The sequence below is a fragment of the Ictalurus furcatus genome, chromosome 14 (genome assembly GCF_023375685.1).
Source record: "Ictalurus furcatus strain D&B chromosome 14, Billie_1.0, whole genome shotgun sequence".
Lineage (NCBI taxonomy): Eukaryota > Metazoa > Chordata > Actinopteri > Siluriformes > Ictaluridae > Ictalurus > Ictalurus furcatus.
In genome coordinates, this window is record NC_071268.1 from 29,737,620 (window position 1) to 29,752,643 (window position 15,024).

The following is a 15,024-nucleotide window of genomic DNA, read 5'->3' on the forward strand; positions in this document are numbered from 1 at the left end:
CAGGTCCTCACAACCACATCATGTCATATATCAGGAGATTATATATATATATATATATATATATATATATATATATATATATATATATATATATATACACAGAGAGAGGGGGGGATAATAGAGTAATAGAGATAATAATAATAATAATAATAATAATAATAATAATAATAATAATAATAATAATGGGGGCATGGTGCATTAGTGGTTAGAACGCACCTCCTGTGGGAACAAACATAACTCAGCTGTATTGACTGGAAAACAATAAACAGTGTAGTCAGGGTTAACTTCAACCCTACATTCACGCTAACAAGTAACACAGTGATAGTTTATTTTCTATGTACGTGCGCAATATGGAATCGTGATTTTTGTAACAAGCGACATTTGTACTGAAATTTTCTATATTCTATACAAATTAAATATAATGTGTTAAAGTGACAAATCCAAATGATCACTCAAATGATTCCTCAAACCAATCCTATGGTGTGTATGGTCCAGTGCTTCAGCTCCCCACTCAAGGCTTTAGTTCCTCCCTACATTTTTTTCCCATTTAGGTTTGACAATACTGTTTGCTAGTACAGTTATCATGCTTTGATAATCTGCTAACAAAAAGCATTTTTCTCCCCTTTTTGTGTGTGTAAACAGGTCATCACTGCTGCTGTGTACTGTAGGTATTCTCTTGGACAGACAGTTTGACTCAGTATATGCACTTAGAGTTACCACAGGTGACACAGGTTAATGTCCTCTACACAGTAAAACAATCAGTCAATAGGCTTCTAGAGGAGGTGCCAACATTTATAGTTTAACTGCAGCAGTTTAAATGTTTGACCCATTGCTATGGCGACACTGGAGTCATGTGAAAACGATGCTTTTCTGCTTTTTAAGATAAATCAATAGGTTTGTTAAGGTACAATTCTGTTTTTTCTCCCTGTCTGCTAGGAGTTTCTTAGCCATGTTTACATGACACTACATGCTAAAAATAAATCTATCTGCATACTGATATAAGCAGATTTGTATTTAATAATTATATCATGTAGGGGAACCACATGCACCTTTTGATAATGCCCTGCAATAGACTGGTATCTCCACTAGGGTGCATCTCTGCCTTACACATTGATAAAGCTCAACCACACCCCTGACCAGGGAAAAGCAGTGATGAAGATCATAAATGAGTAAAGGGCCTAGAATGAATCTCTGTGTGAGTGAGTACCCAGGGTAACATAATCACCACCACTTAAATAAAACTGAGCCAGAGAGAGGCAGATCCATGTGGAGTTGCCATGCTGAGGAGGAAAACAATGTTGTGCGACAGGCCCTGTCAAATGTGACATTGTAAAGAAATGATTCTGAAAGCAGGAAATGAAGGAGTTCTGTTGGGGAATGCAATGACTGTCATCAGTGTCATCATGATTAATATGTAATACACCATCAGTGGGATACTGGTCCTTCACAGGGTACAATTCACACACTTATTCACACGTAGGTTCAATGTCACATAGGATCAATGTAGCACAGCCAGTCCCTCTACTGGCATGTTTTTGGGAGGTGAGAGGAAACCTAGGGTTAGTGTTATTACCAACTGTTGTGCTGGAAGTTGCATTACTCAGGATCTGTCCTGACTGGATTGTATCGGGTAGCACCCTTCTCCAAAACCACAGAACCTGAAACAAAATGATGCACAACTATAAATTCCATGTTATTTTTATTGTATACATTCTACACCACTCGGATGTGTCTTTAATTGATCAGGATTAAACCCATCAGTGAAGGAAGGTGTTTCTTTTTTCCCTCAAGATGATTCACTGTATATTTGAATCGGATGTAAAAATAATATAGAAGACATATTTAAAAGCAGACAGTGAATCATTACAATATGTTGTACTTAATTTAAATCTCTGTAGAAGTGATGTGATGCAGAGCGATAAGATGCATTAAAGGTTTATTATAATTTTATTAGGACTGGCAAAGTTTACATGTTAATAATTTCATTCTAATGCACGCAGCGAATGCAGCCAGTGTTCTGTTCTTCTGTTTGGAATTCTTATCACCTGAAAATCACTCACTGATGCTGAGGATGGAACCTCATGAACAGCCTAAAGATCACCGTGAGATTACTGAGGATGGTACCACTTAAAAACCATGAAGAAGGTTGTGGATGTTCTTGCTTGGATAGCCTTAGGACTACAATTGCTTACAACAGTTTACACTCAAGTCTCCATCACTGAACAGCTAATATCTTCAGTTTGATACAATAGACTTAAATTTAAAACTATAATTAATACAGAAATAACTCTGATGCTCATGTTCATAAGTTTCTCACAAGCTCATGAATTCCTGGTTACACTATTGCACTTTTCGATTGCACTGGTGTCACCCAAATGAGGATGGGTTCCCTTTTTGAGTCCGGTTCCTTCACCACTGTCATCTCTGTCTTGCTCATTAGGGATAAATTTATAAATTTAAAATGTATATATTTCTGTAAATCCAGATAGAAATGATCTCAAACCAAAAGAGATCCATTTTAATTAAAAAAATATATCTGGATTTCTGTAAAGCTGCTTTGTGTCGTGTCTATTCTTAAAAGTTCTATACACTGTAAATATAAGTGTTTCATGCAACAGTGGTGGAGACGGATGCAAGTGCAGATTTTAGTTTAGACAAACAATACAAATAACGTAGCTTAGAAACACTAAAACATGAATTGGGACGTCAAGGCAAAAACGTACATAACTAAAGCAATGAACAGCAACGGAAGACAAACGCTAGACAATGGGTGAGGTGTCTCTGCAGAACAAAAACCATGTTTTCCAATTATTGGACATTTTCAAACCGGCATAAGAGTTTTTCAACCCCCTAACCAGATTTGTTAAAATAACCCAAACCCTAACCATAACCGTAGTTGATTGGATGGTATAATCCTACCATTCTGTGTAAAGCAAAAACAAAAGAATTTGTCATTTCAATACTTTTGGAGGGGACTGTGCAAGCTTTGGGAATTACACTAATATGTAAATAAGTACCAGGTGTGCGTGTTAACATCATGCCTAATATTGTAAATGTCATTAGTAACCGCTGTGGAGAGTTTGTTAGGTGGAATAAAATGTTGGTTAAAGACCTAATGTCAAAAGGCACCAATAAATGATCTACCATTCTTTATAGTGAGTATGAGTAGAGCTTAAATGAAAAGAAGAACAAGTCAAGTAAAGACTTTCACATGATGCTGAGGATACCGCTTTTAGCAGTGCAGTCACATAAAGAGAGTAGCACAGGAAATGCTTCTTTATAGCTCTGAATGTGACCACACACTGTTCAGAGGGTCCACACCAATTCTGTCAATAATCTCTTCAGTAACATGGGTCTCGTCACATTCATGTAATTATCAGGTTTTCTGTGTTAGTGAACACAAGTAGGTTCAGGGGGTGTAACAAGGCCAGATCAAGACAAGAGATAAAGTAAGGAGACAGTTTACAGCTGTCATCAGGTGCAGAACAACTTTTTCTAATTGCAGTGTCATTTATTATAATGTTTGTTAAATAGAAATGAAAACAAATACATCCTCAAGTTTAGGGCTAATAAGAAAACAAGGATGAATTAGATAGTTATTGAGTATGATGGTGTTTGGGGTAAAAAGCACTTTCAGATAACATCTTGTGGATTAGTGTTTCCATCTGATACTCACCATGATCGTCCGGTGATGTGTTCAGCAGGAGATGTTCTCCTTGATCATTAGGATTTTCATCTGAAACATAAAGTTAAGTTTAGTGGTTAAAGAACATTTACAAGGGTTAAACAGCAATGATTCTCACCTTGACTTGTGTTTGCAGGATTTATTTGTGTATTAGGCAGTGAGTAGGTTTGTGGAGGATCAGGGTTTCTGCGGTTTTCTGCAGAAAAAAAAAATCCCAAGTGAACTCACTTCAGAATCTTAATAATGGGTTAAGTCTAGTTAATTTACTGTGAAAATGATGTGTATGTGAAAGCAATGCAGAAGTTGTAATTTTATTCCTTGTAAACATTTACATGGATTTCTTTGTGAGAATAAATCACATCAGTCTTGTACAAAAATTTAAACATCCTTAAAAACTGTCAAAGTGACAAAAAGTTATGTTTAATGTTGCTTCTGTAGCAGCCCTCTGGTTTAATTCTGCTAAAGAATTAAACACCATGTAACAGCTTTGTGGTAAACACAGCGTCCTCCTCTAATCATACGGTGCTACTCACGGTTTCTTCTTCTTTTACACCAGTACACCACAGCAACAATCACTCCAATCACTCCAATCACTGCAATAGTCCCAGCTACTCCTACTCCTACTCCTGTCCAAACCCCGGCTAAAGGAAAGAAAGATCAGATGAACAATTGTGTTCTAAAATACAGGACGAGCAAAAACTACTACAGCTGTTGTTTATCCTAACAGTCTCCCCACCTATAATCACAATTATATTACTTATTCAACAAATGTCTTTATGTACTGTATAATCACATTTATGAAATCACAAGACAGTTAAACATAACACATCACATTTTGTCCATTTTTCCAATAATGAAATATGGATGTTTTATTTATAAGCAAAAATATTTTTTCTCTTGTAACAAAGTTAACACTTAACATCTGTTATCATGGAAATAACTAGAGTGCTATTACAGATGCTCTCATATAATTATTAATTGTTAATAACCCAGTGTTTCATGTTTTGAGTAAATAATTCTACAGGGATACCAGAATTATAAGATTATAAGCTCGAGAACATGTTTTTTTTGTTGTTGTTTTAAATAATAAGTAGGTAATGGGATGGTAAAACTGGTTTGTACTTGTTTACAAACAACACATCAATTTTCTAATGTGTACTCAATAATAATCAGTAACTGTAGCAGTGACATATTACCATATTAAAATTACCCATAAATGTACCTTTTCCAGTTGTTACAATATCATAATATGAATGTCATTTAATGTTGAGTAATATCAAAGAATTAGACATTATAGTGTACTTTTTAAACTTTACACCATTTTAGTCTCTTACAACCAAAAAATCTGCTTATTACACCAGTGCTTCCAAAATTAACATTTTTAATATAAAGTTTTTCTATAAATATTATTATAATGATTATAAATTAATATTTAGTAAGAACTAGAAATAAATACCAACTTTTAACCATTACTGTACTAGTTACTATGAACTGATTTGCTGTGTTATTTGTGGATACGGAAAGCATGTTACTACAATATTACACTCCCATTACACACTCAAAACTGCACTGATGCTAACTTCCATTACAGTCTGAAGTGAGTGGCGTGGTTTTCTGCTGCTGCTCTTCAATGGGTTGGGATGCTGGAGAAAAAAGACCAAAATTAAAATATGTAACATGTTTTTACATGTGACGTTTATGTTGCGTTTCTGATTGAAACAGTCACCAACACTAGCAGCCCTGATTTCTACATATCCTCCTCTACAGGTGTGATATTAACCTTACTAGTGTACATTTACAGTCACATGATATTTATGGTTGGAATAAAAAATATTAAAGTATAAATATCAAACACTTTATGACAATAATTCAAAAGGAATTTTCAAGGGAAATTTAATTAAGTTTTGGATTTTGTTCCATTATATATATATATATTCGTTATATTCATTGTGTTTATTACGGTTAAACAAGAATTCTGTGTTGTTGTTTTTTTTGTTGTTGTTGTTGTTTTTTTTAATCTTATAAGATGTCTATCAACTTATAACAGGTGTTCCAGGTGTACTGCAGGTTCCTGGGAGAATTAGCATGCACAAACTTTAGAGATAAGTGCAATAACTGCACAGATTTAAGTTTCTGAAACAATAAAATTACAGAAATACTTTGTTTAAATTTCTACTCAATTTATTTCTGTATTGCAGAGTGAGAATTGCGGTTGGAGCTTGTAATTCCCCGTAAATTCCACAGAAATACCTCAACTTTCATCCTGTTTCCTCCCTGTTTACTATCGGGGGAAATTCCGATTCATCCCAGTGACTCCAATCTTCTGATTCTGTTCACCAAATAGATTCGTTCAGTGACCCTTTCCGTAAGTTACATCATTACACCAGTAGGTGGCGCCACTGAGTGTCTTTATAGATATTATGAGTTATTGTTTCATTCACTCAGTACATTCATTTAAAAACGCCAAGTTTACAAGAGACAAGTTTTAGTATTATGATTTATTAAAATTGGCATGTCCAATCCACAAAGAGAAGGTCTGGTGAATTTATTTCCAAGAAAGACATTTCAGTCAGTGCAGGCTAGAAAGTGTTAGAGGATTACGCTACAAACAAAACGTTACTGTATAAATAATTTAATTGAGTGATTCCATATTTTTTTCATCTACTTGATCTGGGAAAAAAATATGACATTCATTTAAATAATTTTATTTAATTAGTTTGAGGTATGCAAAATTGTTTTGTGTCATATCTGTGATTTGTTTATTTGCTACGAAGCAAAAAAGTTTGGTGAACATCCTCGAAGTGTGGTGATTTCTTCATTTTTGACAGAGGTGGTGATCAGTGTGCAGTAAGGCTAAGCAGTTACATTGGGTGAACATCTAAAGTCCAAATGTTATTAGTTAAACTGACTGCAGTCACATCTACAAGACTCTCGCAGGTGGTCATGAACATTACTATAAAGCTCCGGTGTGGCAGTGAAATGTAGTGTTGAGAGAGAACAACATACTGCGGCTCCATCAGCTCCAGAAGGTGCAGAAAACCTCCATTCTCTACAACTGAGACTGGCTGGTCAAATAGAGCAATGCACTCAACTAACCTTTCTGTAAATTCTCTTGCACTGTTGTTGTTTTGAGGAAACATCCTCCAAATGGTGCACTTATATAGCACTTTTATCCAAAGCGTTTGTCTCCAGTGTTTGTTCTTTGTTGAAGTATTTTTCTTGAGTGACCTGCATGAACTCGGTGTATTCCTTCAAATGTTGTATCATATCGGTTGTGTTTAAAGCGCCTCTGTTGCTGGACATTTCATACAGTGCATGTGGCTGTTGTGCTGTTTTTGTTTTCTACTTTTAAATAATTTCACACTCCAGATGTTTAACTGTAAATATGATGTAAAATAACATGAATAAAGGATTGATCAAGTATATTAAATAGCCAATCCCAGTCCACCAGAATGTACCTGGATCAACATCGATACCAACTCTTGACAAAGTCCTTGGGAGCGGATCAAAACATCCCTAAGAGATATAAAATTTATAATAGAGTTATAGGGGCAGCTGTGGTTCAAGTGGTAGAGCGGGTTGTCCACTAATCATAGGGTTGGTGTTCAAGTGGCTGTTCAAGTGAGATTAGTACCTTTCCAGGTATTTTAAACTTTGTGTACTGATATGTGTCATACTCAGGATCATCTGAGACTAATCCACTTACCATCGACTGAGAGTTCAACTTCATGAACCAAAACGGGTTTCTCTGTCTGTTTCACGATGAGGGAGCTTCTGTAGACAGCAGCATCAGTAACTCTGACGTTCTGCAACACCAGGGAACAGTTTCCTTTAAGCAGCTCATCCTCAGGAACGTCCACACGACCCTCATATCCTTCACCTGGAAACGACTCGTTACCTGTTCGCTCAAACACAACCTCAGAATCGATAGACCACCCAACATGAGGTGTGTGGACGGGCAGATTTCTCCAATCGCATGGCAGGACAACTGTGGAACCCACTTGAACTGAAATGTTCCAAAAGACTGCAGAGATGGGGGGAAAACCTTTTAGGAAATGATCTAATGTTAGGAACATGATGTTTAAAAGAAATTAAATTCTGCACACACAACTGCTGAACCATAAGATATAAAGGAAGCAAATATAACTCTAGGAATTTTTCATATTCTTGACTTTCATGCAGAAAGTCATAGATGTAGTGGTATAATGTAGTAGTGTAATAATGTGGGTTGACTAATTTGAATTTTAGATGTTAGTTCATGAATATACAACAAAACAGTTTTGCATTAAAGAAAGTCTTTTGCTATTTAATCTGCTGTGTTTAAATAAAAATGACAATATTTAGCAGAATCATTACCAGGGATGCATTAATACCGTGAATGGTGATACCAACGTATCATTGTTGCACTAATGAACAGTTGAGATGAAATGACAGCGTACGTATTTGGACGTATCTCACAATTAATGATCAAAGCAAAGCAGACCATAAACTGTGCTTTGTGAAAACATCAAGACGAGGAACTACAGCATCTTGATAAAACACCTTCAAGGTTCTAACAGTCTTTGCATCCTTGGATGTCCTGTGAGCTTCATACCGTATCTCCTGCTCATGTGTTTAAATTGTTGTGTCCTGCAGGATCTGAGTCCTGATGCACACCTCTAATCTCAAACAGATGACCTCTGAACCTTCCTGGCAAGTTTTCTAAAAAAATAAAATACTTGTATATTTTCTACACCATCTGTTAATTCTAAATAATGTATTCATGCATCCCTACAATAGATGGTGCTATTGTTCCTTTTTCCAGCTGCTATCTGATATGCTACGACTTCTATAAATGTATTTTACACTGCATAATTTACTTACCTTCGACCGAAAGTTCGACCCTGTTCATTAAAACCTCGGCTTTTATGTGAGCAATGGGTGTGGGTACCAGCAAACTGGGTTTGTAGACACCGCCATCAGTGATTCTGACATTCTTCAACACTAAGGAACAGATTCCTTTACATAGCTCGTCCTCAGAAACATCCACACGTCCTTCATATCCTGAACCCACTATCATACCATAGCCGTTTCGCTTAAGCACAAATTTATTACTGTTGTACCAATAAACATCTGTTGATGAGGAGAACACAGTTCTCAGTCTACATGGCAGGATGGCTGTGGAACCCACTCGAGCTGATACAGCGTGAGGAGCTTCACTGATGGAGTCTGTTGGGGGGAAACATTACAATCTACATGATTTGTAGCATTAATTTTTTTTTATTTATTTATCATATTTTAGTCAATGGTAGGACACTTATGTCTCATTGAACCAGGACACTCACCTACACAAGCAGCAACCCATAAGATGTAAATATAAAGGATGGTCATGATGCCTGTAAGACTTGTGGAGTGTTTGCAGATTTTCTGAAACAAACAAAAAAAGGCAGGTTAAAAAAGTGACTTTACAGCTGACTGATTTCACATATAGCTGTAGAGATTTTACACATTTACTACACATATGAGTCAGAATTACATTAAAGAGCATGTTCACCTAAACCCAGTGATTTCAGCGCTCTTTTAAGATTATTACTCATCATACTTTACAATATCCCCTTAAACTCTGTTCTGAATTCTATAACAGACTGTGTGATATTGTGTTCTCCATGTCAGATTATACAATGAAGATCCTCTAACGATAGACCTGTGATTAAAGAAAATGACTAGATTCTCCTTCAGTTATCTATAGAGAAAAGCAAATCTGCTCATGCCAGAAACAAGCTTGTGTAAACACATAAAGTGTTTGGAGTAATAGTGGCAATTTTATGCACTGAGAAATCAACAAATCGCTCTTATTTACAATCCTACGTTTCTATACATTAACCATCTTTAGTCTTAAAACGTTACCACTGTAGCTGTGTCATGAATTTGCTGCCCTACTATTGGTTGATTTTACATGAATGTCATAGCAGCTCGTACACTCTGACATTTTAATCAGAAATTTCACACACAGAGGGAACTTTGTTGTGGGCTGACTTTGGTCTCTGTGGTACTAAAGGGATGTGGAGCACGCAAGTGAGATCTCTCAGTGTAAAGCTGGTTTAACAACTGTTTTTCTCCCTGATGCTTTGTTTTACTTCAGAGATACTTTAAGTAAAAATAAACTAAAATGAATTCTGTCTTATTTCATTATTTAATCTTTTTTTTTTTTTTTTCATTTCTTCAACTAAACAGAAATGAGGTGAAAACAAACAGTAAAATTGTTTAAAACTGTAGTGTAGGGTTTTGCTAAATGTATATTTGTAATTATTTATTGAGTAAATGTGTTATTTTAACTGTAGTTTGGTGAATTAAGGATGTGCTTAATCCTGTAAAGCAGACACACATTTGTCTAGCACAATGGCAAACAGAAACGAATATCAGAGGGGCTTTTAGTAAGTAAAATTAAAAACAAACAAACAGCACTGTTTTGCCATTAAATTAAATCCCTGCTGAAAAAAAGCATAGCATTTGTAATGGTTTTAATGGTGGGAGTTGTATTGGTTTAAATAGAAACTGTAAAGGTCCTTGTGGGTCTGTTCTGGTCATTTGTTGCCTTCTATTGGTGGCATGATATATCTAGTGGATACCTTTAAGGAGCAATAATGGTAATGGTTTTAATGGTTCGCTGTTGGTGTGTAAGGGTATTTGTAGTGGAAACCATTAGAAGGTCTGTGATGGCTTCTATTGTTTTTTTTTTTTCATGTTTTTTTTCACCAGGCATGGAGGGGAAAATAATAAAAACACAGTGTACAACCAGGTTTTTGTATGTGAAATATGAGGATGAGGAAATCCTGGTTTAAGAAGACCATGGTGTGTGCAGGTAACCGAAATAAATAAAGATTTAAAACCCAGAACCATAGCTGGAGTTTGTATCTGGAGTTTTCAGGCTAATCATGAGAATTCATAGATTGGGCTGGCGGATGTACCACTCACACGCATCCTCCCTGTATCACACAAACACACTCAGAAAAAGCATACGTGTTACATTACTGTGTGACTGATGACTAAAGTAACTAATTACACTACATTTGTACTTAAAGCAGCACATCATTTACTTATGCATAATAAGGGCCTTGCTCAAAGGCCTAGCACTGGCTGCTTGGAAGGTCATGAGTTCAAATCCCAGCACCACCAAGGTGCCACTGCTGGGCCCTTGAGCAAGACCGTTAACCCTCAACTGCCCAGTTGTATAAAAAAATGAGATAAATGTAAGTCTGTAACTCTGGATAAGGCATCTGCCAAAATGCAGATCGTGTGTCCTCTCTCACACAAACAGACACAAATGCCCAGGTCATATCTAGGTCATTACCACGGAAATATAAACAAACCGTCATCACGTGCCGTGGCCACAGGTAGTCAGTGACTGATCGGGCTTATCACCTTAGTAATAGTAAGCTAATCACAGGAAGGTTTGAAAAGGAGAGGATGGATGTTACAGTGGAATGTTTTGTAGCAGAAAACAATACGCATTAATGTTTCATTTTAGATGATTTATTTCATAATTTCTTTCACTGAATGGATATATATATATATATATATATATATATATATATATATATATATATATATATATATATATATATATATATATATATATAGGCCTATGGATTATAAGCAATCAACAGTGTATGAAGTATATTTTTTACTGAAATACTTCATATTTGTTTGAATGCAAAGCAATATTTTTTTCATAATGTTTCAGTTGCAGACTTTTTGTAGCAGAAAACAGTACTCAGTTTGTCATTTGTTATTTATCTTTATATCCTTGTTGAAACATGTCCGTAATAAATATAACGGGATAGTTAGAACTGAACTATCACTTCATTTATCCAAGTTCTTCCACCACAAAAAAAGGGGTGGTCTTGGGCATTAAACATTAATCCTGAGCTGAAAATGGGTCATAGTCTGACCCTGCCCAGAATCGCCATAAACACAGCATATAGTTTAATATTAACATGAAACGATCTGCTTTTTTCGCAGCACTGGTACAGATATCATAAAATGAGTTTAAGTGTTTTTATTCAGTATTAGATTGATAAGAAATCAGTAATGTAAATTACTGTACACCAAGTTCCTGTCTATGATACACAATACATAACTCATTTATATCACACGACTCAACCTGAACTCGGTGACTGCTGGGAACAAAATCAAATTAGCATCCACTAAACAATGCTACAGTATGAGTATTTCTGCTGATTTTATTTTGTACACAAAAAAAATGAAGAGACCACAGAAAAACATTTTTCAGTTCACATATAGACTCGTGACGGTGTATTTTTCAGTGTACAGAATAATCCATATCGGAGCAAGGAAGTCATCAGCGTTTATATGAGCACATGGAATTTTACAGAGTTTGTTGGTGATTTTTCTACTTGAACACACTGATGAACCTGACCATCACCTGGAATTCGATGAAATTTGTGATTTTTATTCACTATTAGATGGATGTTTATAATCTTAACTGTTAAATCTCCCTCTGAAAATGTAATCCTGTCTCTGAAATGAAGCATACACTCTTAGAAAAAAGTTCCCTCGCTGTGTTTTCCAGACAGATCAGTGTCTAGTAGATCATTAAACTGTTGAAAGCACAGTCCACAGATTTAGATAAACATAGATAAGAATTCAAAACTGAGCCTTACCTTAGAGAAGGAAGAAAATTTCTTGTGATTCAGTATGAATTAAATAAAGGTTTATGAGTTTAGGAGGTTCTCCTAAGAAGACTTTGTCACACCCCTCTTCATCTCCCTCCACTGGCTTCCTGTATCCACCCGTATCAAATTCAGGGCTTTGATGTTCACCTATAAGACCTTGTCTGGATCAACACCCTCCTACCTCAACTCTCTCCTGAAGGTTTATGTTCCCTCATGCAATCTGTCATCGGTTAACGACCGATGTTTAGTAGTACCTACTCAATGTGTCTCAAAGTCCTTTTCCAGAACCTTCACACTAACTGTTCCTCAGTGGTGGAATGAACTTCCAACTTCAATCCGGACCACAGAATCCATCACTATCTTCAAAAAACAGCTAAAGACCCACCTCTTCCGTGAACACCTAACTAACCCCTAAAATGCCAACCCCACATTATCCTAAAAATAAATATATAAATAAAATTGCCCTAACTCTTACACCTCTACTCTTCGCACTCTGCTTTTCTAGAACTCAATTATAAATCTTATACAGTAGCACTACTTGTATCGTTCTCCACTTGATATATCACTTTGCTTGTAGCTCCTCATTTGTAAGTCACTTTGGATAAAAGCGTCTGCTAAGTGAATAAATGGAAATGGAAATGTGTTTGATAATGGACGAGAACTTACACAAATTAAGGTATCTTGTGGCTCAATTAAGGGCAGACAATGAGAGGTCGCAATGCAAGCAGGGCCATGCTGCTCCGCTTAGTCCTTCAGCTGACCCTCCTAGCGAACCTACTTTGCCACTTCACTAGGGAGTGTGAGGGAGAATATGTGAAATGAGGAAATACAAGCAAAGTGATATATCAAGCGGAGAACAATGCAAGTAGTGCAACTCTACAAGATCTATTAATTGAGTGCAAGAAAACCCAAACACCAAACCACCTACTGACTTAGAGCAAGGGTTATATAATTATTTTTGAGACTGTAATAGTTAACTAGCCTGTGCAACAAAATGGATCTATGGTCATAGATTGTTGTAAGAGTTGAAAAATTATAGACATTATAATGAAAAATATGAAAATTGGCATAGTCCAACTTTAAAAGTTAACGTAAAGTTAATGTAAGGACTTGAAATGGACCGGAGCACGTGAGTACTGGAAACGGCATAAACTATTCAGTGGTAGAGTTGAATAGTTTTACAGCTATCCCTTTAGCCATTAATCTGTCTAAAACACAAACCATTCTTTACTGATAAGAAGAACACACAACTAAGCAAACCGAAAGGCGAAATGAGAACATACTGTAAAACTCATTTTAACCCAAGTTCAAATGCGACACGACGGTCGTTACTAAACATAATGTCATGGACCATTACAGTCAAGACAGTAATCTTTAAAAAACATTGGCTACATGAGTCAATTAGTTAGTTGCTTTATTTTTTCAACAGTACTGTTAATGTTGCATTATCATAAATCTACTTTAGATACTTTAGTAATAGTCAACGTTAACTAATATATATATATATATATATATATATATATATATATATATATGTTTAAATGATGTTGATCTCACATCATGTAGACAACGTGCACAATTTATGACTCTTTTTTCAGATATAATTAAATCACCTTTGTCAAGAAGATATTAGAAAAAAAGGAAGATCGGCGTCAGATATGCCGTCACACTGTCAGCGGGAAACTCCAAAATATGTCTCGCGATCGTGAGCCGATTAAAACGCAGGTTTAAACAGTAAATGCGTGTAAATTGAACACAGCTTATTTTCATCATGTTGAATTCATTCAATATTCTGTCTATTATTCAATAAGAATAGTTATATCCTTAACAACAAAACCGAGTAGATTTTATTCATTAATAAATTAATTTTATTTAATAAAGTTTACATATTGAATTTCATGAAATCTGAAAAACCCACAATGTTTTTTTTTTTTTTTTTTACAGTGAGTTCTGAGATTTAATAAGGATTTGACTGACACTGTATGAGCTGTGGTAGCACCTTAGTGGTTCTGTTTCTGTAATAAAATTTTACTACTACTACTACTAGGCGCACGGTGGCTTAGTGGTTAGCACGTTTGCCTCACACCTCCAGGGTCCGGGGCCATGTGTGTGCGGAGTTTGCATGTTCTCCCCGTGCTGCGGGGGTTTCCTCCGGGTACTCTGGTTTCCTCCCCCAGTCTAAAGACATGCATGGTGGGCTGATCGGCGTGTCTAAAGTGTCCGTAGTGTATGAATGTGTGTGTGAGTGTGTATGTGATTGTGTGCCCTGCGATGGACTGGCACCCTGTCCAGGGTGTACCCCGCCTTGTGCCCCATGCTCCCTGGGATAGGCTCCAGGTTTCCCTGCGACCATGAAGAAGGAGTAAGCGGTAGAAGATGGAAGGATGGATGGATGGACTATTACTATTACTACTACTAATAATAATAATAATAATAAGTATTGAACATGATTCACAATTCCACTTCCTGTTTGCACAGTATATACAGTACATAAACTTCACATTGTGCGTGTTCATAAGGATATTTCAGTTCTTGAGTGTAAAATCGAATCCTTTGTTGATTTGTTTGCCTAACTTTAACCGTTTATCAATTCTTCTCCTGGGTTTGCCCTTTGACCTCACTGTGACCCTTTTGGCTTATTTTGGCCTAGCTTTCTGGGTTGTG

At 36.1% G+C, this 15,024-nt stretch overlaps 1 protein-coding gene across 1 annotated transcript; it reads right to left on the minus strand.

The window, feature by feature from the left end:
- Positions 1 to 123: 123 nt before the first annotated feature.
- On the minus strand, positions 124 to 13,275 carry LOC128618085 (uncharacterized). The gene is made up of 8 exons (XM_053641487.1): positions 12,349 to 13,275; positions 9,010 to 9,091; positions 8,549 to 8,893; positions 7,392 to 7,709; positions 4,219 to 4,326; positions 3,804 to 3,881; positions 3,677 to 3,736; positions 124 to 1,658 (listed from the first exon to the last, which is right to left on the minus strand). The coding sequence occupies exons 2-8, from the start codon at positions 9,053 to 9,055 to the stop codon at positions 1,597 to 1,599; spliced, it is 1,017 nt and encodes a 338-aa protein (XP_053497462.1). The 5' UTR covers positions 9,056 to 9,091; positions 12,349 to 13,275; the 3' UTR covers positions 124 to 1,596.
- Between the last annotated feature and the right edge of the window lie 1,749 nt (positions 13,276 to 15,024).